At 36.4% G+C, this 25,258-nt stretch overlaps 3 protein-coding genes across 3 annotated transcripts; all 3 read right to left on the bottom strand.

Annotated features, from left to right (window-relative positions):
* On the bottom strand, positions 2,810-6,095 carry LOC109712769 (AAA-ATPase At3g28580-like). Its single transcript, XM_020236523.1, has 3 exons — positions 5,533-6,095; positions 3,801-4,269; positions 2,810-3,310 (listed from the first exon to the last, which is right to left on the bottom strand). The coding sequence occupies exons 1-3, from the start codon at positions 6,093-6,095 to the stop codon at positions 2,810-2,812; spliced, it is 1,533 nt and encodes a 510-aa protein (XP_020092112.1).
* On the bottom strand, positions 7,292-12,200 carry LOC109713059 (protein NUCLEAR FUSION DEFECTIVE 4-like). The gene is made up of 2 exons (XM_020237013.1): positions 11,656-12,200; positions 7,292-8,541 (listed from the first exon to the last, which is right to left on the bottom strand). Exons 1-2 carry the CDS (start codon positions 12,094-12,096, stop codon positions 7,405-7,407), a joined length of 1,578 nt encoding a protein of 525 aa, XP_020092602.1. The 5' UTR covers positions 12,097-12,200; the 3' UTR covers positions 7,292-7,404.
* On the bottom strand, positions 18,823-22,923 carry LOC109712402 (uncharacterized protein At4g38062). Its single transcript, XM_020235951.1, has 2 exons — positions 22,284-22,923; positions 18,823-22,161 (listed from the first exon to the last, which is right to left on the bottom strand). The coding sequence occupies exon 2, from the start codon at positions 22,150-22,152 to the stop codon at positions 19,138-19,140; it is 3,015 nt and encodes a 1,004-aa protein (XP_020091540.1). The 5' UTR covers positions 22,153-22,161; positions 22,284-22,923; the 3' UTR covers positions 18,823-19,137.

Genomic DNA, 25,258 nt, shown 5'->3' with positions numbered 1-25,258 from the left:
CGGATTCGTTTGAATTCGGATTCCACGATTGGAGACAAATTTGAGTTCGGGTTTCCAACAATTCGTCTCGAATCCGGCCCGTTGACATTATTGACTCTAAAATTACCGAACATGTTGTATTCGCACTACATCATAAATAAAAATATAATAGTAGGTGAGAGGAGACTTATTAAGAACGCTCGCGTGCATATTAAAACGTCACCTTTGTAAGTAATAAATAATAATTATTTATGCCATTAATTAAACAAAAAAAAAAACCTCCCATGCCAGATACCTTTTTGATAAATATTAATTTTTAATGATGTAAATTAAACAGGAAATTCGCAACTTGCCCCACCAAACCGGAAACATCCACTAACAGCGAAGAGGCGATATTCAAAAGAGTCAAGCACATGTGAGCACTAATGTTTTTTTTCTTTGAATTTCTGTTTTTTTAAAGAAATTCTAAAAATATAGACTAAATGATATTGACATCAGAGTTAGGTTAGAATACTATTAATAGTAAACGAGTTTCATTACTACTGATTTATTTTTAATGATGAAGCCTTCAAATCGACAATCGTCATCGTTGAACATAATTAATCTAGACCACGTAGGTTATCTATAAATCAAATTTTACATATTTTTAATATTGTTCTCTTATGCATCAGGTGAGCATCAAAAAATGATGATAGGATTTATAATTAAGATCAAGAATATAGATCTTTGTTTTAAATAGTTGAAAAAGTTTCTAATAAAAATTCAGCTGATTTGAATTTTTTTATCCCGTTAAATGAGAAAATGCTTCTTATCGATCATTAAAATTATAAATTTTGCAATCCTTTAATTACTAAGTCACTAATATTAGGAAAAACTAAGATTTAAACAAGTATTGTAAGTCATGTTCAACAATTAATGCCGATTCTTAATTCAAGGACTTAATGAAACGTATTTGCTATTAATAGTATATTGGCTCAACTCTTATTACGGCACATTGACTGGGGCTATAGAAATTCTACAACATGGCACTTGTAATAAGTAATGTATATTTATGTGGAAATGGCAGGCGGATATCCTTTCGTTCTGACTGCTCTGCAAATAAGGAACAACGTGGGCCTAGGTTGATAATATTAGCTTGGTAATATGGTGATTAAAAATACTATATTTATACTGTAGAATGTCCAAAAAAAAATACAAAAGTGCTTTCAATATTTGTTTCTTTTATACTATAAAAGTATGGCTACAACAGTCATCAGAGAAGTATGCTTCGATGGCGATTATAACCGTAATTTAAAAGCATTGAGCTTTTAATAATATAAAAATGATACTTTTAATCACCATATTACCGACATGCACCTTAGTAATCACAAAAATGTAACCATTCCCAGAGCAAGTGGCAAAGTTCTTGCTAGTTGGTACCCGAAGTCCTAAATTCGAATTCTAATTGATTCATATTTTCAGCTAAGTTATTTCTAAATGAAATAAACGAATCGGATAGTGTGCTACCTATCTCTCTCTCTCTCTCTCTCAAAAAAAAAAAAAAAAAAAAAAAAAAACTGCTTCAGCTAGCAAAAAAAAAAAGGAGAGATGGAAGCCTAACAATATTACAAAACTGTTAAGCGAGAGATTAAAAGGACGTAGAGGCTGATATATATTGAAAACACTGAGAGGAGATTTTTTCTTTTTATATATATATATATATATATATATATATATATATATATATGAGTCCGGCTACTATACTTTTATGAGTATTGGCTTCCTTATACTCATAAGTTTTCGGCCCTTAGATTTATTCCATAATCATTTTCACCCGTTAGATCATACTATTCAACCAATTATCCACTCAACCCTAGGGGACCACGATCATTCTAAGTGGGGACCGTCATCATCCTAACCACACATCCCATCAATCAACGGTTAAAAATTTATGAGTACAAGGGGTTCTATACTCATAGGAGTATAGTAGGCCCAGCCTATATATATATATATATATAGAGAGAGAGAGAGAGAGAGAGAGAGAGAGAGAGGGGGGTAGAATTATGCTTTCAGAAATAAAAGGATGGTGGTGTTTCCAACTTTTTGGTCATTGGATTCATTTGACTATTTTTGATTATTTCTGATCTTTCAATTAATATTATTATTCTAGAAGGACCACTCAACTCTAGAGGCTAGGGGGGACCACTATCATCTCGCCCCTATAATTTTTTATTAAGGGGCAAACAGTTAAAACTAACTCCTTTATACTTTTAAAAGAATAGTAGCACCATGCTATTGATAGTACCAAGTTCTTGGTATATATATATATATAGTAGAAAAAAAACTTTTTATTAATATTTGTTTGGTTGAAAGAAAAAAAATGAATGAAAAAAATTATACGTAACTTGAGTTTTTGTTTTCGGCCGAAAAGCAACGAAAATCAAAAACTTCAATTTTTTTGTTTTTCAAATTTGCAAAAATATTTTCACGAAAAAATATTTTTACATTAAATCAAACAAACAAGAAGGCAATTTTTATAACGAAAATAATTTTTGATTTATTTTAGGCCAAACCAAACACCCTCTTAAAAAAAAAGAAAAAGAAAAAAAGCAAAACAGAGTACTGTATGAAGATACAGAGATTCCTCAGTTTGTACAGTAAAGATAATTGATCATTAAAAAACTCCTATGAAATCAACAACTGCAACTAGAAGAATACAAAGGACTGATAGCTCCAGTCCCTGCAAACAAATTTTTACAAAGGAGAGATCAATCCCGACTCTAGAATGCTTTGATTCGAGCCAATATATCTAACACTAACTCCAGAATCTCCAAACTCCTGTGCAAGATATTCAGTTGCTCTCTACAGTCTCATCTTCACTACTGGCCGCCACCGTCGCCGACGCTGCAGCTGCTGCTGCTGCTGCTGCCGCCTCGTCCTTCTCGTCTCCATGCAATTGCTGTAGCTGCTGCCGGAAGAGAGAGGAATAGAACAAGCTCTTGCTCTTCTTCTTGTCCTCGATCAGCCTCTCGAGACACGCGTCTGCGCCTTCGCCGGCCGACTTAGGCATCAGATTCTCTGCCACGTCGGCAGGCGACATTCTAACCTCCTCCAGCAGCCGCCGAACTTCGTCGAAACGGCGATGGCCGTAGATGCGGAGGTAGTTCTTGGCTAGCACCTTGAACGCCTCGAACCCGCAGTACGACATCTCGATGTGCTTGTCCATCCTCCCCCGCCGTATCAGCGCCGGGTCGATCTTCTCCACGTGGTTCGTCGTGAACACGATGATCCTCTCCCCGCCGCACGCCGACCATAGCCCGTCGATGAAGTTCAGAAGCCCCGACAACGTCACCTGGTGAATATAAAATATTTAAAATATCATTCTCTAACACTCTAAATTTTCTGAGATGCTAAAATATCAAAATTAGCCATTATTTTTAGGCTAAATTATACAATATTTTTTTTATAAATATCTGCTTTATTATTTTTTCTCGCTAATTTTTAAAAATCTACATTATACTTCCTCAACATTATACTTTCTTAACGTTTCATATTATTGTATTCAGTTTTCTATCGAAAATGCCTATCAAATGACAAAAATATATTCAAAAAATATATTTTTTTATAAAAAAAAAATAATTTAGTCATTTTATCCTCTTCATTAACGACGTATTTTCTGAAAATATTTCTAAACTTTTAAGAAAACAAAATATGAATTTTTTATAATTAGAACAAAAGAAAATAAAAAAAATAGATATTCACAAAAAAAAAAATTATGCATTTTAATCTTATTTTTTACTGAAATAGTTTCTAGAGAACAACGATTGTTTTGATGATGTTACCTTACTGTCCTCTTCCTTTTCATCCTTTTCTGGCGGCGGCGGCGCATTCTTTTTGTCCTCCGATTCGACTTCCGCACTGTCTTTCTTTCCGCGCTTGCTTCGCTTGCCGGTGAGGTCGAGCGAGCAGTCGATGTCCTCGATTACGATGATGGACTTGCTGGTGGTCTCGATGAAGAGCCTGCGCAGCTCGGTGTTGTCCTCCACGGTGGTGAGCTCGAGGTCGTAGACGTCGTAGTCGAGGAGGTTCGCCATCGCGGCGATCATGCTCGACTTGCCCGTCCCCGGCGGGCCGTGGAGGAGGTACCCGCGCTTCCACGCCTTGCCGATTTGAGCGTAGTACTCCTTGCCGTCCCGGAAATGAGTGAGGTCGTCGACGATCTCCTGCTTCTTGACCGGGTCCATCGCCAGCGTCTCGAACGTTGACGGGTGCTCGAACGGCACGTGGCTCCACGCCAAACCGTCATCGTTCCTACAAAATATAAAAATGATGATCGTGCTGAATATAAATATTAAAAATATATATATTTTTTACGTAAATTTAAGCTTTTCTGTAAAACAATCATTTATTTTACACTAACTTTACATATTTTACTTTTAAATAATCATATTTTGATTAAATAATTTTTTATTTTTTTTTTAGAGATAGATAGCACGCTATCCGTTTTGTTGATTAAATAATTATATTTATTTACTTTTTCCTATTCTTGAATCCATGTTTCTATCATCTGCATGCGTCTCTTTATTCTTTCTCACCTGTCTTTTAACGTGNAAAAAAAAAAAGGACTCTGCTTTTAAAATGCAAAACAACCAAAAGGTAAACAAAATATTTGTAGTCAACTCTCACTTCATATTAGTTAGATACAAAATTCAAATTTTACATTTATTTTAAGTTCCATCGTGATCTCCTAGCTATAAGTGGATGGTTGAGAATTTAGGACTATTAAAACTGCAGTGACCCAGCCTGTTAATTAGGGGCGTAATCGGGCCGGCGTAGAAAAATTCACAACCGAACCAAACCAGTTTAAGCTCAAAACTGACCCAAACCTAATCGAATTAATATGGTTTGGTTCAGTTTTGTAATTATATTTTAGATTTTCTATTTTTTGTAAATTAATTTATAATTTAAGATTCAAAATTGACTCATTACGAAATCAGGCAAAAAAAATTCATAAATATAGAATTTTGAAAAATGCGTTGTAACATAGATAGATGATAAGATTTGATTATAAGTATAAAATTTTAATAAATAGTTCATAGAAATTTCTCAAAAAAAAAAATAAATAGTTCATAGAAAAAAAAATATAAAAAAATATTGCTATTCGGTTTTCAATTCAAATTAAAAAAATATATTCAAACTCAACTGAAACCGAGAATCGAAATTTAGTCAATTTCAAAATATATTAAGCCAAACTGATCGAAAATCATATCAACCGAACCAAATAATTAATCTTACTTGGTTTGATACAATTTAGTTTTCGATCGGCTGTACACCCCTAGCTATTCTTCGTACAAACCGAACCAAATAAAATAATCTTATTTGGTTACAAACGGAACCAAATAACCTTATTTGATTTGATACGGTTTAGTTTTCAGTTGTACACCTTTCTTTATATAAATCAGAACCAAATAATCTTATTTGGCGGCTTGATAAGATTTACTCACTGTATGTTACTACACGCATGTAGTAATAATGTGCATGAAAAATAAAGATTTTGAGTTTGGAAATACGTACCAGCCATCGCCGTTCGTGAAGAGCCGGCGCTGCCGGTTCTTGATGGCGGCGGCGCGGCCCTCCTCGACGACGCGCGGGAGGTACGACCCGACCACGAGCTCGCGGTGCCGCCGGTGGAAGCTCAGCTGGTAGTACCGCCGCGTCGCCTGCGCCGCGTTCCACGTGATCGTCTGCGAGGCCGGCAGCTCCCTCGACGAGAGCCACCACACCCTGGCGCCCCCCGCGAGCTCGTCGGCCACCTCCTCGTCCTCGTCCACCGTGATCAGGAGCTTCTTGCTGCCGCGGCCGACGTCCGCCCTCAGCCTGCGGGCGCGGCGCAGCACGGAGGGGGAGTCGGCGAGGTAGGACTCGACGGCCGCGTAGGCGTCGCTGCGGGCCATGCCGCCGCCGGAGTATTCGGGGATGGTGAGTTGGATGTAAGGGTAGAAGTAGGAGAAGAGCTTGTGGGTGTAGACGGTGAGGTAGTACTGGAGTTGGTAGGGGAAGTATTGGCGCACCATGGCGCCTAACAACATGAAACTCGCTAAGGCTGACCCTAACCCTGCCCACTGTTCCACCTCCATCTCTCTTTCTCTCTCTCTCTCTCTCTCTCTGTACATACATACGTACATACATACATACGCACATATATATATATACACACACATATGTATATACATCAATCCTAGTCCTACTAGGAGATGTATAAATTTTCCCTCGCTCTATCCTAATTCTATTTAATTAGGATTTCCGAGTAGAAACTAAATATAATATACTAATTAAATTCCCCTAATCCTATTAGGATTATTATTATTATTATTATTTTTTGAGAGACTATTAGGATTAAATTAAATGATCGTTATTATTTAGATGTGAACGAAAATATTTTTAATTAAATTTATTCTAACATTTACAATTTGTCCATAAACTCGTAATGCAGTTTTTTTGCACTTTAATCGCTGCAATTTTGCATACCTATATAGTTATTATACTTACACTATGAACCTATTAAAGTATACTTCTATTTCACCTGCTGCAATGGCCAGATCTCTATTTGCATGGCTTCAGTGCTGATTAGCAATGAAATTATGATTTAATCTACATAAATGTTGTCACTGGAACTCCTAATGGATCAAAAACTACTTGATGTTAAACCTCGTGAGAATTAGCTGACCATTTGTCAATTCTCTAAAGTCTCACATGTCGGCCTTACACCACTTCGAACATGACTCGGCCACCTAGCCTCACGCTATTTCAAACATGACTCGACCCACACATAGCCTCCCACCACAGATCAGGATGCTGGCCCATTTAAGCGAACAATCCCCCCTCAAACACCTGCACATATTTGCAGCATAAGGGAATCGAACCCATGACCTCTGGCTCTGATACCACTTGTCGGATCGTTGGCGCTAACCATTAATCCCAAAAACTCGAACTGTTACAAATACGCAACCAATTCACTTAAAGTGTACAGATACAGCGCCCATGGGTCTCGATTGTGACTCGGCCCACCCGGTCTTAAACCACTTCGAACATGACTCCGCCCACCCAGCTTCATACCACTTCAAACATGACTCGACCCACACATGGCCTCCCGCCACAGGGCAGGATGCTGGCACATTTAAGCAAACATCACAATCCATTCGTGATAAGTAAAGTCACTGGAGTCTCACAATCCATTCGTGATAAGTAAAGGCAAAGGTTCGAACTTCCATTTCACTTAGAATTCGTAAGGAAAGTCAATGTAATTCTCAAGCAATACTATACATAAGATCAATCATCAAAGAAGCAATCAACCATTTATTTTACTGTAAGGAAAAAAGAACAAAACATACCCATTTTTACATGCACATCTACACAGTAGAAGAGGTGATAACACATTCTTAGTTCTTACTCTAAAAGCATAGATTGTAGTCTTGGATATATAACCTGCTTATAAAACCTCCTTGTTCTGTAGAACAAAGCAAAGGCAACAGCAGATCCTAAAACACAAACACAAGCCATTATCAAGAAGGACAGCATGAAGCAGTGCTTACCCATGCATGCATGGTGGCCAGATGACTCCCTGTCATATATATACCCCACCACCCTCACAGAGAGAATGTAAGATCCGAACGGGCTCGCGATGGCCACGGTGTTGAAGATGGTCCCAAAATGCCGAAGCCCGAAAATCTCCGACGTGATGCTCGGCATCAAAGACCACTGACAACCATAACAAAGCCCAACTAGAACAGAGCCAGCATATAGAGAGCCAGGAAGGCCGGAAGAGATTATTAAATGGCCCACACTCATTGTAAGAAGAGTTAGAGAGATGAACAAAGGGCGACCCATGCTTTTTGAGCGGAGGAAATGATCGGAGGTGTAACCAGCACCAAACCGCCCTATAAAGTTCCATATACTCCATAGAGATACTAAGGTACCTGTTTCTACACTTGTGTAGCCGAGCGAGCCTCCAATTTGGCCTATGTTGTTTACGGTGGCTAGGCCAGAGCCCATTCCGCATGCCATGGCTAGGAATAACAACCAGAAATTAAAGGTGCACATGGCTTCCAATAAATTAGGGTTTTCTGTGCTCAAGATCCGTGCAACATCTTGATTGGATGGCTCGAGCTCCCTGTTGAAGGGTGGTTTGTTCATGGAGGTGCTTTCTGCTAAGAGCTGTTCACATTCTTCTGGCTTTTCTGATTCCATCTTTTCGGCTTTAACTACAATGACTAGTGGCGAGAGGAGCAACAGGAGGAGAATTGCTAAAGTAACAGTTCGGGCGGATGATCCAAGTGTGAAAATGCACTCCCCAATTATGATGAACATAAGGTAACCAGCAACCAACAAGGCGATGAGTGAGAAAGCATCGAGGAATTTCTTGTTGTATTCTTTGTTTTCGGGATAAACTTCAACAAAAAACATAAGCAGCAACGTAAGGGAAGTAGGGAGTATTGCTAGCATCAGAATGAAAGAGCTCGGGTTGCCACCGAACACCGTGCGATATATCTGAACAAGTATTGCTCCGCTTAGTCCAAGAAAGCCCTATGCAGAGATATAAAGAGTGAAATTAGACCACCAAGAAGAAAGAAATGGCTAGAAAGATGACAGTAGTAATACAAATGGTTATGAAAATGATCAAATTGACATTGAATGGCAACTTAAGGAGAATAACAAATTACCGATAAACATATATACTCATATAATACCAACGACTATGATACCTACTTAAGTCCATATATACTTATATAATATGCCCACGATACCGTATTCCTAAATACCAACAACTATCATATCTGCTGCAGCAGCAAATCAGATATGATTACATATGTGATCTAACTTAAACCTATGTGTTTTACTTTGTGAATTTGGCCTTTAGGATAGAAATCTGACAAGAAATAGATAACATAAGAGTGGAATCCTTTTCAGATTCACATCATAGCATATTTTAAACAGACGATGTCTAATATAGATATTTCCAAATTATGCAAAATGCACAACTGTGACAAATTTTATTCTGCCTGGCATATTTAAAACGGACTTTTTTCAAAGTTCACGGCCTACCAATGAAAAATTATAATATATACATGTCCAAATTATGCAAAATAAACATCGAGCAGCGCCAAATTTTATTTTGTCTGATCCATATACCTATACAGGAATTGGCATGCCAACAGAATGAAATTGGTAAAATGTCAGAAAAATATAAGCAAATAATATAATCTTATAAAAATGTTGATTATATGTGGAAAATAGAGACGAAAAACTTAGAAGGATTTAGAATAAGAAGATCAAAACAAAATATATGTTTGCAAATACATATATGTCAACATATGAATTGTGCAGATACTTCTAGTTAATGCTTAATCAGATTTTCATTATTGATCAGAACTCAAGATGACAAAAGTTTATGAAAGCCTTCAAATCTCATGACCATCAACAGTTCTAGTTCACATATAAATTGCAAGACATAACCAAGCTATACATCATTGTCGACAAAGCACGCACAATGGAATCAGCCAAACACAGACACCACTTGACTTTTATGTGCTTTTTCCAAAAGCATTACAGGAATCACCACAGACTACAAAACTAGGCATGTGCGTTAAAAGCATTACTGAAGGAGGTGGGGCAAATGGCATGGAATAAAATAACTAAAAAGAATCATTTAAATGATGTTCCTGGGCAGATTCACGAGATGGAGATCTAGGAAGATCCTCAGAACCAAATCAGCAAATAGTGATGATAATATCAATTTGATGTTCAAATGTAGAAAATATTGAGGTCAAAGTGAAGAGTCTACAATGTATAAGATGTAGTACATGTAGCATGTGATACAGATATGACACAATCTAACACTGTTGCCAAGCAAAGAGTGAGAGTGGAAAAAAGAATTCCATTTCATTCATTCAAAGCCTGAAGAAACAGCAGGTACTATAGCTTCAATGACATCTACTCTCAACAAAAAATTTCGTGAACAGGTATCTCCAAAGAGGAAAGAGGTGCCCTAGTGGAAGATGAGGAAAGGAGACATGAAGAAAGCAAACCAAACATAAATAGAGTATTGCCAAAGAAGCATATTTATATAAATGGATCTCCGATTTGAATGTGAAACTCTAAAACATACCCAATCAAATCCAACAACATGCCCCCTGGTAAGTATAGTTGTGCTTAGCAAGTATATTCACACAATTTTGGCACAATGCCATATGTGGTGCCTCATCTTACGATCAATTGCTTGAACTATTAAGCTTACACCAGGAAAACAGTTTGGCCATACTAAAACATTATTCAAGTCAAAGTTGGACTCCTACTTGTTTCATTTTTCTCCTCTCCTGAAACCTCCTTATATAAAGGTTTTGGAGCAACACCACCCGACTTTTTCCTTAATCATAATAACAAAGCTGCAAATAAATACCCTTGCATATATGCCTATGGAATGAAAAGAAGGAGAGTTCTAATTTCCATTTACTCCATCCAAGCAATGCCTAGGGAAACACCAAACAGTCCTTATTTCAATAATTAAGCCTATCAAGCTTCAGGGCTATCAGACATGTATACAGAGTATAGCCGCTCCTTGATCGCTGAAGATATGAGCAAGAAGGGGAATTGATTAATACAACTCCATATTGAGAACGCGTTTACGCAGAGCCAGATCAGGTCTAGGACACAGAAAAGACCGAGAGAATTTGGAAAGCATGATTAATGAGTTAAAAATTTCCTTAAGACTTCAAATCTCATAGTTCTCGCCTAGTCAGCAATATTTGCTTAAATATAGTTACATCAGAAATGAGGAAGTGAAAACAAGAAGAGCCAGCAGCCTAAGGTTTCAGAGACAAGTCCAAAATGTATTCAATTTTCAACAGCCAACAATACATTAATCATCAGTATTAACATGTACCAAGAAAATCCTCTCTTTTTTTTTTTTCTTTTGTTTTTTTTGCAAAGTATCAAACATCATCAATAGAAGACACAAAATCTAAATCGCAAATAAAAGTTGAATCTAAAATCACACAATAATCATAAAAAAGATGATTGTTCAGGGAAAACTTTTCAGGCTTGATAATACAATAGATTGGAAATTTTCATTAAGATCTCCGATACAAACTAAGAGATTATTATATTCCATACATATATCAAATAGAATTAACACATGTGAAAACAGAAAAGCAATGCCCTGGCTATGCAGTCATAAATTTAACTCCTTTTGATAAACAGGACAAAAAAATTCCACTTTAGTTTCTAGATCGAAGAGGGCGAAAAACATGGCTACCTTAAAAATTAAAGGTCAATTATGTAGCAGAAGAATCTAAACATAAAAAGATAATAGCTAACATCAACAGAAAAAAAAAAGAAAAAAAGAAAAAAAGTGACCTTAACTCAGTGAATGATTATTGCAATTTCACAAACACTAAAAACAAAAGGAAAAAAAAATGTAAATCCTAGAATAAGATGATCGTTAAGAATTTAAGACTTGATTAAGCTAATTACAGAATTTTATTAAAAAAAAAAAATCTTTTTCTCAAACCCACTATACAAACACGTCACATCGCTATATTATACCGTTCATAAATTGGAATGGGCAAATTTCCTCTTTGCTACGCACAATTACGAATTATGATTACGGAGGGGGGGACCGCAAAGAGAACCCTAATTTACCTTCATGATGCCGATGACGGTGCCGCGGCGGTCGGGGAAATTCTCGACGGCGGTGACGACGTTGGCGGTGTTGAAGAAGGTCTGGGCGTGGGCGGCGACGAGCATGTAGAGGCACATGGCGGCGACGGGCGGGCGCGGGGTGGCGCCGGCGACGGCGAGCCAAATGGGGAGGTAGCCGGCGGTGCACTGGGCGGCCCCGGCGAGGAGGACGAGCCAGGGGCGGCGGCGGGCGGCGGCGGAGGAGGCGAGGGCGCCGGAGAGGACGCCGACGTTGGCGCCGACGTCCTTGAAGAAGGAGACGGCGTTGAGGGTCGACTGGTCGTAGCCCTGGCTCGCCTTCAGCGCCGCCGAGTACGCGCCGAAGCAGTACGAGCCCCCCGCCGAGGACTGGATCCACGCGCTCGCCGCCGCCGCCGACCACCGCGTCCGCCGCCGCCGCATCGCCGCCGCTCCTCCGCCTCCGCCGCCGCTACGCTCTAGGGCTTCGTCTCCGCCACGTCGCGGGGTTTCGACCACCACGCGTTCGACGGGGAACGGTGCTTTTGGAATTTAAAAGCTTTTAGCAGGCCAAACAAATGATTGCGCGTACTGGGTGTATCCTCACGCATCATGCACCGTGTCTTTTTTTTTATTATTTGCTAAAATACAGAATATATCCATATAAATACCTACTTTTCATTTCTTTTCTCTTGACTTTCTAAAATTTATATTTTATTTCGTTAAAATTTTAGAAATATTTTCAGAGAGTTAAAACGTTATTGAAAAAGATAAAATAACCAGAGTAGAGCTTCAATGCTATGAAAAGTATAGAGAATTTGGTGTTTCTAATTTTTTGACCCTTAGATTAACTCATTTAATCATTTCTAGTTTTTGAATTAATATTATTATCCTGTATGGACGACTCAATCCTAAGAATATTACTCAACTCTAGAGAGGACCGTAATCATCCCAACAGTAGAATTCTTGATCCAAGAGTCAAACAAGCAGAAGTATCAAATGCTCTATACTTCCAATAGTATAGTAGCTCAACACAAATAACCAAATTGTCCATACTTGTTCGGTAAGAAAAAATTATTTTTTTAATATACTCCTGTTATCTTTTTAAGTTCAGCATAAATTATAAAAAATAAATAAAATAATGACAAAATTCTGATGGAGAGAGAATAAATGATTCAACTTAAAATTTTGAGAAAGTAAAATATAAGTTTTGGAAGTCAAAAAGAAAAGTTCAACAAATAAGTATTTGTAGAAAAAATTTCTATTTGTAGGGATATATTTACAATTAACTATGTTTGTAGGGATCTATATGAAATTAACCCTTTATTTAATAATCAATAGTTTAAAATTAAAATATAAAGAAATGATAAGTAAGAATCTATAAATAGAATATTATGTAATACCAAAAATGAATAAAAAGATAAGAATAATCTACCCTTTTTTTGGTGTATAGATATTATTATGATAAGATATAAAAAAAAAAATCCATATAAATATTTACTTTTTCACATATTCATTTTTTTAATTTTTTCTGACTTTAAAAATTTCAGAATTTAACCTTACTTGTTCAATAAAAAATAATTTTAGTATATTTTTATCATTTTTAATGATATTTTAATATAAATTATAAAAAATAAATAAAATAGTAATAAAATCCTGGCGAGTCGTGAGGGGCCCAATTCATCAACTTAAAAATTTTTGGAGATTAAAATGTAAAACTTTGAAATAAAGAAAAGGTATAAAAAAATATTTACTGAAATTTTTTTGTATTTTATCTTACAATTATACGCATGGAAAATATCTAGAATCATTGGAAGCGTCGTGGAATCCGATGTACTTATACACGTCGTCGGTCCAGGGAATAATTCCCGCGAGGACGCGAAGATTACGATGCGGAAACAGGAAACAGCTGGTGTACCGTGTTCACCCAATAAGAAATTGCCAGGCAAGCTGATCTTTATTGTCGACACGTAGGCGCGTGATATGTGGGCGTTAAAGGTACACGCGCCTAACTCCGACAATTTTGGAGTTGCATGCATTTTTGTCTTGTTTGTGATTGTTCGTTTATCAACTTTTTGTTTGTGATTGCACGAATTGGACTTTTTCAAAACTGGACCATCTTTTTCATTTTTATAAATTCGATTTATTTTTTCAGCAAACTGACTAAAATATCTTTATTATTTTTTTTCATTCCTCTTTCTCTTTCCTCTTCGTTTCTCTCGTTCTTTTTTTTTTTTCCTCGCCAAAAAAAATAACGAAGGCAGAGGCGGAGGCGGAAACGGTCCGACTCGCCTCTCACCCTCATGCTCTCGCCCTTGCCCTCGTCCACGCACCCTCTTTTCTTCCCCGACTCTCCTCCACCGTCTCCGACGACGACGCCTCTCTCACTCTTCCCCCTCCTTCTCGCCTCTCCCTCTCCCGCCTTCTCTGTCGCCTCCAACGACGATGCATTTTCGTCGGTGTCGACGCCGACACCGTGGAGGTCACGACTGCGCTGCAGCCTTGGAGCGCGGGGTTCTTAGCGACGTCGTCGCCGGCGCTGTGACTGTTGTCAGAGAGGGTGACAAAAAAAAATTTATAGAAAAAACAGAAAACAATAAAGATAAAAAATTATATAAAAAGTATGATGAAGATGAAATTGTATCGTTAACTGCAAAAAATATTATAAGTTGCACTACTTAAGATATAAACTGCAGCTTTAAGATGAAAATTACACTCTTTAAATAAAAATTACACTCTTTGAAAGATATTTACGCTGTTTTTCTTCTTATTGCACTCTTTTAGATGTTAACTGCATCTATTAAGATGAAAGTTACACTATTTAAACGAAAGTTGCACTATTTCTTCTCTTGTTGCACCATTTATCCTCTTGTTATACTTTTTTTATCTTAAACTGTATCCCTTTAAGTGATATTTATATTGTTTCTCCTCTTGTTGTACTGTTTCTCTTCTTGTTGCACCATTTCTCCTCCTGTTACACTGTTTTTTATCTTAAACTGCACTCCTTTAAAAGATATTTATACTATTTCTTCTCTTGTTGCACTGTTTTTTCTCTTGTTGCACTATTTCTCCTCTTGTGCTCAGTAACAAGAATTATATCAAAAATTATGTTTCAACTAGTTATATTAATTCTTATATTATTACTGAGTGATGCATGGAGTATGCTAACATATATTTAGAAAGTTCTAAGATAATATTTTGATATTTTTTATTAAAAATATTTAAATTATTATAATTTAATTTAAGTTGGACTGTAAAATCATTACAGATCCTAGATAATAAGGGTGTGTTTGTTTCGAAATCGGAATTGGAATTGGAATCGGAACGACAATAAGTATAAAATAGAATCGGAATGATTCGTTCCCTTATTTTGTTTTGTTCACACCCTGAATCAAAATCGAAGTAAATTATTTCCATTATCGAATTTGGTTCAAATTGATATCAGAAACGTAATCAAATTAATATGTCAATTTTATCTTTACAATACATTAGTTCAAACTCAAACTGAAAATTAAATATTAAAAATATAGATCAAAATTTTAAAATAATGTCAAAATTTTAATAAAATTTTAATATATTTTTTAAAAAACTTAAATTTTGAAATTGAACTGATGATTCAAAATATAAAACTAATTTTGATTTATTCAAATTTAAATTTAAAATTATAATTTAAATTTCAATTTAAATTCATAAATTTAATTTAAATTTTAAATAAAATTTGAATAATACTTTAGATTTTAAATTAAATTTAAATTTATAAAAGACTTATCATTCTAAGTATAAAATACATAATATTTTTGAAATGGTACGAATGTAATTGGAGCGATTTAGTGTAGCATCATTTTGAAAAGACCTCTGAATGGCCAGTCACATTGGAAACCAAAGTACATAATTGTTCAAAAATTATTTACCTAATGTTCAAATAATTTTAAATCAACATTAATATAAGTTAAATTAAAGACTACATCAGTTTATATATATGATTTCCTACTATCTCAAAATTTAATTTTTAGAAAGTTTAAATAATTTGGATTATATTTATCAGCATTAATTATTAATTCTGATACCCATTGCTGAAAATAACACCTTCTGATGTCCATTGATAAAATTAACAAGAAAGTAGACAATCTCATTTACTTGTACAGAAATATTCCCGCCTAACTCTGGATACATTTTATATCAAATCTATTTTATATCAAATCTAATTATCACTTATTATGAGCTAATTAAAATTGATCAAATGCATTATATGTGTTTTATGCGTGCTATTGGTCTCATAACAAAAACTATTTTACATTTAGGTACATTAGTAAAAAAAAAAAAAACCCCCTTGCATTTTAGCTCTAGGTCAATTACTAAGTTAAAAATTGGATCAACTATCACCCTGCACTTTGTCATCGTCTCAATTAGATCCAAAAAATTATAAAATTGACAAATTAGGCTATAAATAACTTGGTATACAACATTATTCAACATCGCAAAATATATCTAATTTGCAACTCGAAAAATATATAAAATGTTTAGATAAAGTCGTCTCCTATTTTGTTAATACTAACAAAACTAATAATTTATTGAGCAATTTATTTAATTTATATGATTTTATTGCATTACCTATAAATAACTTTTATTTGTAAATTTGATTTTACAAAGTTTTATAACTAAATTCAATAAATATTCTATACCTCCTTGAGATAATGATAAACAATAAGAAATAATTAATACAATTTTTTATGTAGAAAAATAATTAAGACCAGCACCAAAGTTCAAAAAGTCTTTTTATAATGGGTTAATTTCGTACAGATCCCTACAAATATAATAAATTACAAATACATCGCTACAAAGGTTAACTTTTATATTATATATATTATTCCTACAAGTTCTGATGTTTTTAAATATATTCTTGCTGTTAAAACTCTCTGGTCAATTAATGAGATGAATTGACCTTTTCACCTCTCTTCAATTAATAATTGAGACTTTTAAAGGGACATATTTATTATGACAAAAGAATTATTTTACTTATAAAATCGATAGTGTTTTAACGTTAACAAATCAAAAAGACATATTTAAAAATATTAGGACTTTTACATAAACAATATATGAAAGTTGAACTAAAATATATTTACAATTCACTATATTTGCAGTAATCTCTAAAAAATTAATCTTTTTATAATTTAACCTTATGCTTAATCCCAAAAAACTTTTAAAAAAAGAATAATCATCACAAAGCCCCTGTCCCAACTCCCAAAACCCGTCCAACACATACCCTTTTTTTTCCCCAAGAAACGGGTCCAAAAGTTTACGCATCAAGCCCTTTTGATGAATTGGTTCTCTGCAAACATCATAGAAAATAATTTTCTAGTCGAAAAAATATTTTTATCCGTTTGATTTTTTTAAAAAATGCTTTTTGTGAAAAAAGTTTTATTTCAGATTCTATGAAAAAAAACTTTTTTTTTCATTTTGGAACTTTTTTACCCGTAAAACAAAAACTACAGAAACACTGGTTTTCATGAAAATGTTTTTTTTTCAAAAATTAATTTTTCAAATTTTTTAAAGAAAGGATAGAAACATGACATAAGCTTCTCAATGTACTAAATAAATCACGAAAAACCAAAGAGAAACAATGTGGAATATCTGGCTCTTAAATTGACCATAGTTTAGAAGCTAATACACTTTCTAAGACAAAACAGGGAAAAAAAAAAAAAAATTGAAGCAAGTTTTTGAACTCTCCAAGTCACAAGCCAAAAACATATGCAAAGTTTTGGTCTATTTACGCAAATTATGACACTAGATTTTCAAAATAAAATTAGTACTCTCACTTCCACTTTGATTACGTGTACTTGTTTAAGAAAAGATGAATAAGAGTTTTATGAATTTACTTGCTTATGGATGAGTGAAATTTACTTGGAAAAGATTAGATTAAACCATTGCGTGTACTTGAACAACATGTTGAATAGTAAGATCTAAGGATAATAGTGCAGAGCAATTTAGTGCTTGTATCAAATGTTCACCTGGGAATAGCTCCATGCATCGACAGCTTTGATTAGAACAAATCTCAGTCCTACGAACAAGAGAAAATTTGAATGAGCAACAAGTATATAATTCAAGAAGAAAAGATATAAGGAAAGAAAAAGAAGAAACAAAAGAAGAAAGAAAAGAGCCACTAAGAAACCACCCAAAGTATAGTAAATAATGGAGTAACACATTTAACTAGGAGTGGCCAAAGATATTGTTTATTTTAAGCTTCTTAGAATAGTTTTTAGGTAAATATGTAGAGCTGCAGCGATCCTTCGAATGTTGTTACAGATACCTTAAAAAGATGAAGATGTAGCCAACACATTGCCTACATTCTGCAAAAAGATGAAAATATAGGCTTCTAATCTGCAATTTAATTCCTCCATATGCGAAAACATATGTTCAACTCGTTTCAAGGCATAGAACTATATAGAAATGCAAAATCATACTCATAGCTTCACAACTTTCAAGCAAAAAAAAAAAAAATTCAAGTTTTTGATGAAGAGTTGTTTTAATGTAAGTAATCACATAAGATATGAAATCACATAAGATATGAAAGGAGCCTCCTTTAATATCAGGTAACTCATAAATTCAGAAACTTGTCTAGAATATAATGAGAAATGATAATAACAAAAAGATCAGAAAACAAAAAGCATAATCCAGTATTAAATTCAGTTTCCCATAAATGACTGATATAAGAACAATAACGTTCCGATTCAACTGTGGGTCATGTCAACTTAGAAAAGATATGATTAATGATAAAATGTGAAGGAATAACAATTAGAGAGTACCAAAGCACCAGAAACCAACAATTACCTGAATCAAGCTGTGAGAATGGCTCGCTGTAGAACATCGAATTGCTGGTGCTTTTTTAACTAGTCAGAAAGAACTAGAAGCTAATTCATCAGTATCATTAAAAGAACACCAAGCCTTTTCTTTTTCTTTTTTCTATCTCACTGAAAATGCTGCGAGCACTGTGAATGTACACATAAACTATAGTAAAGAAGTTTGTAAGAATTAAGAACATCACTGCCAGTAAATACAAAACATTTTTAAGAGACTGTTTTGTTGCTCTAAGCTGTGAAAATTGCTTGTCCTGTAAGTAGAAACAACATGTCCAATTTGAGGATATAAATAAACAATATAAATAAGCAGTAGTAGCAAACAATGAAGCCAACTTGCACTATTGAGGAATGGCTAACAAGGACTAGGGTTAGTCTGCACAACAGAAGGACTACAACTTGGTTGATTAGTTGTACATATCACAAGAAATCAGAAGTAGTACTACAATAAAACAAGACTCTAGTTTCATTGAGGCACGACTGAAAATAAATTTCCTGTGTCTCATCGGAAGAAGTAACCTCACAAAAAGTCGTGTGAACAATCTTCTCTGCAACAGAGAAAGGAACTAGAACGATTTGAAAGCTTACAACAAACTTCAACTTGTAATCTTCTCTTCTAATTCTTCCAAAACTAACAGTTGTACTCCTTCAAGGGGGATCTATCAGAAACTTGTCCTGCTTTGTTTATTATAGACGAACTGCAGTTTCTTGAATTTGCTTTATCTTTTTCTGAGTTCAACCCTTCCTTTTCAGAACTCATAATATCCCCTTTGCTCCGAATTTTTAGCATGACCCTCTTCCAATCGCTTATTAGCTTTTCATCTGCATTAACTATCAGTGCAATTGAATCGCTGAATTCGGTTACTTGCCCTACCAACTCTTTCCTCTCTGACACTAAATGTGCGATAATATTGTGGAACACTTTTGTTTTGGATTTGAGTTCGCCCAGTTGGTCCTCTAAACTATCTTTTCTGCTCTGCGTGGATTTAAGTTCATTCAAAATTCTATGCTTATCCTTCTCGCTGTCCAACCTTTCCTTCGCTATTTCAGCTTTAGCTTGTTGTAACATATTCTTCAAAGTCACCAACTGCTCCTCTTCAAACTTCAATTTTAGCTTCAGGGTTTCAAGCTCTTTTTCCATTTCCTCTATCAATATGTTCTTGAATAGGTTATCTTGCCCTTCAATGACATGAACTGTCACAATCTTCTCAAAAGTATCAAAAAGCCTCTCAATCTCATGCTGTTTCTCCTCAAGTTTCAAAGCAGCAGCATCTTCAAGTGACTGCTTAAGATCATGTTCAAGTGATTGAACAGTTACTTGAACATCAGCAATTACATTCTCTTTCTCTTCAATAACTTTAGACCACTTTGTTTTCTCTTGCTCAAAGGTCCTCAGTATTTCGTGCATCCTCTGCATACACTTCTGTTCTAGTGAATCTAGTTGGCATTTTATTTCCATAAATCTCTTCTCCATATCCCTTCCAGTTTCAAGAAACCTCTTCTTCTCCTCCTCGGTGGACTTGTTAGCCTCTAATCTTACACTTGTAGCTTCAAGCTCAAGTCTTGATATATCTTCTTTCAAAACACTAGAAAGCTGCTGAAGCTCCTCTATTCTCTTGTCTTTCTCTGCTATTATACAATGAAACCTCACCTTTTCTTCTTCGAGAGAGTTCTCAGCCTCTAATTTTGCGCTTATAGCTTCAAGCTCGAGTCTTGAATTATCTTCCTTAAGTACTGCAATAAGTTGCTGGAGCTCTTCTGTTCGCTTGTCATTCTCCGCAATTGCACGACGAGACCTCTCTTTTTCTTCTTTGAGAGCCTCTTCTACTTCCATCTTGCCAAGAAGCACATCCTCCAACTCCCTCCTCATCGCTTGATTTTCATCACAATATCTCGTCGTTTCTATTTCCATATCAGTCTTTAGCTTCTCTAACCGTTCTGTAGCTAATTTTTGCCGCTCAAGATCAAACTCCACCTGTTTGAGCTCACTACTTCTCTCAGCTACAGCGCAGTTTGCTTGTTCTAGAGCCTCTAAAGCTTTTCTCAGATCCTCCCGTAGAACCTTTTCCCTCTCAGAAGCTTCCTCTTTTAGGCGGTCAACATTCCTCGACGAGTTATCCAGCATCTCTTTATATGCATCAAGCGTCACCCGCATCTTTGAATAATCATCCTCAACAGATTCTAGATGCTCAATTCGTGATTGCAACAAGCCCGCCATCTGGCCCTCACGCAATTTCTCATTCTGGGCTTGAATAAGAGCGGCATTCTTCTCTTCCAATTGCTTAGCCATGAGCACTAATCTCTTCCCGAACATTTCACCACGTTGCTCCATCTCAAGTTTCAGATTTTCTAGGTACAAGCAAGACTCCCAAAATTTCGACTTCACCACCATAAGAACCGAATGGATCTCCTCGTGCTCCAACTTTTGCTGCACATTTAGAGAGTAGCTTCCTTCTAACTCATCCTTTAGTTGCAAAAGCTGTTTATCTTTGCTACACAACTGCGACAAGCACTCGTCCAAATCCGTTCCGAGCTTCTTCATCTGCTTCGTCCATTCAGATTCTTTGGCTCTTAGTTTCTCACTGCAGCCTTTGTGGACCTGCTCTAATGCCCTAAACTTCTGGCGCAAAGTCTTTAGCGACGCAGAAGCATCTGCTCCGCTAATTTCAGCTTCTTGGTATTCCTTCAAAGACGACGTCAGCTCCTGGTTTTCTTGTTCAAGTTGGGCCTTGTTGTATTCCATCTCTTTGAGAAGTGTAATTTTAGTAGCCAATAAGTTCCTCAGAGAAGCGATTTCCTCATCTCTCTTTGTCGTCAGCAACTCGACTGTCGATCTCGCCTCTTCGAACTCCGAGACCACATTTTCACACCGCGCTTTCAGTTCGGATACCTGGGCCTCGAGCATCTTTCTCCTACTTTCCTCGCGAGCCAACGCTTGGTTGCACATCGCTAATTGGGATTTGAGACCTTCGTTCAATCTAGTTGTCGAGTCCAACTTCGTCTGCAAAGCGTGAATCTCGCCGACCAAATTCGATCTCTCCAAACCCCACTCCCTGTTAGCCGCCCGGAACTCTTCTTGAAGCTTGCCGTGCGCTTCTTTGAGATGCGTAAACTGCTCGCTCTTCCACTTGAGCTTCTCCTCGACTCCTCCCTTCTCCTCCTCTAACCGCGAGAGCAGTTCGTCTCTCCGCCTCACTTCTCTAGGCGCTTGAGCCCTCTCCTCGGCGTCCGAACACTTCCTCCGCGCTTCGAATAGAAGCCTTTTGAGCCCTTCAATCTCTTCCTTAAATGCGGATATCGTCTTCTCCTGTTCTCCCCTCTCCGAATTCGCTGCCTCCAAGGCCGAAACCAAATTTTTATTTTCCGACTCCAAATTCTCGACCGTCTCCCTAAAACCAGCCTTAAGATTTTCATAAGTCGAGCCCAGACTCTTCAAAGCGGACTCCTTTTCCGCGAAGCTGGATCTAAGATCGTCGTACAACCGCTTCACCGTGGTGATCTCATCGTCCTTCGCAGCGATGTCTACCCAGGCTTCGTCGTGCGCCTTCCGCAGCGTCTCGGCCAGTTCGGATTTAGCGCGGGATTCCTCCTTCAACACCGCAATCTCCGATTTCAAATCCTCCAACTCTTTACACGTCTCTCCCATTCCCCAACTCTTTACAAAATCGTAAAAAATTACGGTTCGTCGGATTGAGACCGAGAGAGAAAGGATTGAGAGGGATTGAAAAGGAGGAGGAGGAGGAGGAAACCCTAGCTAGGGAAAAGGAAAGGGTTTACCTCGCGAGAGTTTGGAGGGAAGAGGGAAGGGGCGGGGGTTTGAGACCGATCTCGTTTTCTTGCCTTCTTTGGGTGGTGGAGAGGGCTGTCGGTCTTGAGAAGTTGGGGATGAGTGCCGGAAGAGGAGGCTCTTGTGCTTTCGGCTTTCGGCGGGCTGAGATGGGTTTTCAAATTTTTCAAAAACGTGGCCGCCTGGCCGGTCGGGGGAAAACCAATTTTTTATCAAACTATTTTATTAAATAATAAAAAAAGTGTACCAGTAGTACCGAAAGAAGGGTAGATCTTATATTCCTCAGCTTAGGATTTACAAAAATCCAAATAACTTTTAGTAAATAATAAAAAAGTTAATGTGAAAAATTGATAATAATTATACTTTAATGAAAAGAATATAAGATGTATACTCTAATTTAAAGTGTACCAGTAGTATTATTTATATAAATTTGTCCAAATTACGGTAAATGTTATCTGAAACTATTTTTAAAAAAAATATAATTATGGAAGCAAAGATTTCAAATGCACAAGAAGGTGGCACATAATGTAGTTCCCATTATTTTGAATAATGAGTTATTAAATTTTTATGTTGTTATTTAGGTAACATTATTATCCTTTAATATATTTTTTCTGTTCCGAAGTTCAAGTTCGAAACTTAATTACTTTACATTTCTAGTTAAATTTATTTCTAAAAAAAATAAACAAAGCCAATGACTATATATATATGATATATATATATATATATATATATATAATTATATATATATATAGTATATATATAATATATATACTATATAGTAGGTTACCTATACTATCAGAAGTATAAATAGAGTTGGTGCTTCGCGATTTTTTAGCCTTAGATCACCCCACTTGAATCATATTATAAATCTATTAGATTAATATTATTAACCATAGTGTAACTAACTCACCAACCCGTAAGAGGACCACTCAACTCTAAGGGAACGCTATCATCCTAACGTAGAATATTTGATCCATGGCTAAAATCGAAAGCACTAACTACTTATGCTTTCGATAGTATAAGTAGCTCTAAGCACTATATATATATAGTAATATATATAGGAGAGAAGAGGAGAGAGAGGAGAGAGAGAGAGAGAGAGAAAGGAGTGAGGCTACTATCGGAAGCACGGAGCCTTCCGTGCTTCAAGCTCGTTTTCGATGTTGCGACATTCGAATCGTCAGATCGGCTTCCGTAAACTTGATCTACGAGTATTTGAAGTACTTAGAAAAAAATTTTATGATTTTACGATATCATTTGCCTAGTGAACGAAGGGGCTCAAAATCAACAGCTGAAAATAAAAATCTTACAAAATGTAATAATATGATATTAAAATTTTAAATCAAGATATTGATCTTGTTTTATATAGTATGAAGAATTTTCTATATCAAATTTCACGTGATTTGGATATTTTCTACACGTTAAACTTGCAAACGCTCACTACGGCCATTGAAATTTTTGATTTTGAGACGCCATTCGATCACTAGGGAAATGATATCAAAACAAATATATAAATTTTATTTCTAGGTATCAAATACTCTAGATCAAGTTTAACGGAGCGATCGACGATTCGAAAGTCGCACATCAAAGACAAGCGGAAGCACGGAAGGCTCCGTGCTTCCGATAGCATAGTAACCTCACTATATATATATATATATATATATATATATATAGAGAGAGAGAGAGAGAGAGAGAGAGTAGAGCTAGAATACTCCCAAAAGCACCAATGGGTTGGTGCTTTTGAGTTTTTAGCCTAATTGCTAGGTATTTTGACGCGTTGGCGAAGTCGGTTCGGCGATACGACGAGGCTACGCGAAGATATTGAAGAAAAGGCTTGTTTCGGTACAAATTGCCGCAGCTTGCGGCGAAAGCTTCCAAAAATCACGAAATCGGATCCCTAGCCTCTTAGTAGCATTAAAAGGTGGGGGGTGTCCATCCCGAAGCAACCGAGCTTCTTTCTATATCCGAGTTAGAATGGTTGATCATATATATTATTCTTATGCATTATAGGATGTATGTATAGTTGCATTTCTATTTCCTTGTATGCATGTCTAGTTGTGTAGCATTATGGACTTGACACTTAAATCTAGAATACATGAGGATTAGGGTTTGTGACATGAGATTCTATAGTGATAAGAGAACGGTGAACTCGGACTTGATGATGAAAACTAGTGACATGCGAACTAGTGTATAGAAAACACTATGACTTGGACGAGTGGCATGTAAACAATGTTAACAACATGACGAGTGGCATTGGAACTTAGTGTAATAGAAACACTTGTGGCATTGAGCATAGGGAATAGGTGAGTTTCCCTAGTCGTGGCATATTGCACGAGAATTAGTGTAATTGATACACTATGGCATCAAATATAGGGATAGTTCAATTCCCTAGTGTGAGTTGACTAGTGTGGTTGAGACACTTGACATGGACCTAGGGATAGGTAGATTTTCGAGTGTTTGTTAACCTAGTTGACAGGGTATCCTCAGTTGGCGAGGATTGGATCATACTCAAATAGTCTGTTTTGAGCTTGTGGTGGTCGCTCCACACAAACAGTGCACTCCGGAGTTGTGTCTCAATTACACTGCAGTTATATAACATGATCACAACCAAACTAAGGGGCCGTTTGGTTACATGTAGTTGCAACTACACTGCAGTTATAACTGCATGTAAATACAAATTTTGTGTTTGATTTTATGTATTTAACTCCAACTACTGCAGTAGGAACTGCAGGAGGAGGCCCAACTGCAACAGTTTGAACTATGCCCAAATTGGCTGTACTGTGACGCCCCAACTTCCCAGGGGGTCACCCATCCTAGGACTACTCCCATCCTAGCACGCTTAACTCTCTTAACCTCTTGGGCCTTGCCACCACCCAAAATGCTTAAGCCGGGTTAAGAGTTTAGCCCTATTATATCTCATATATAGGACTATCTGGGGTCTCACATTCCAACTACAGCAGTTGGAGAG

This window comes from Ananas comosus, linkage group 7, assembly GCF_001540865.1.
Source record: "Ananas comosus cultivar F153 linkage group 7, ASM154086v1, whole genome shotgun sequence".
Classification (NCBI taxonomy): domain Eukaryota; kingdom Viridiplantae; phylum Streptophyta; class Magnoliopsida; order Poales; family Bromeliaceae; genus Ananas; species Ananas comosus.
Note: the sequence above shows the minus strand (reverse complement) of the source record. Positions and strands in the feature narration are given on the sequence as shown.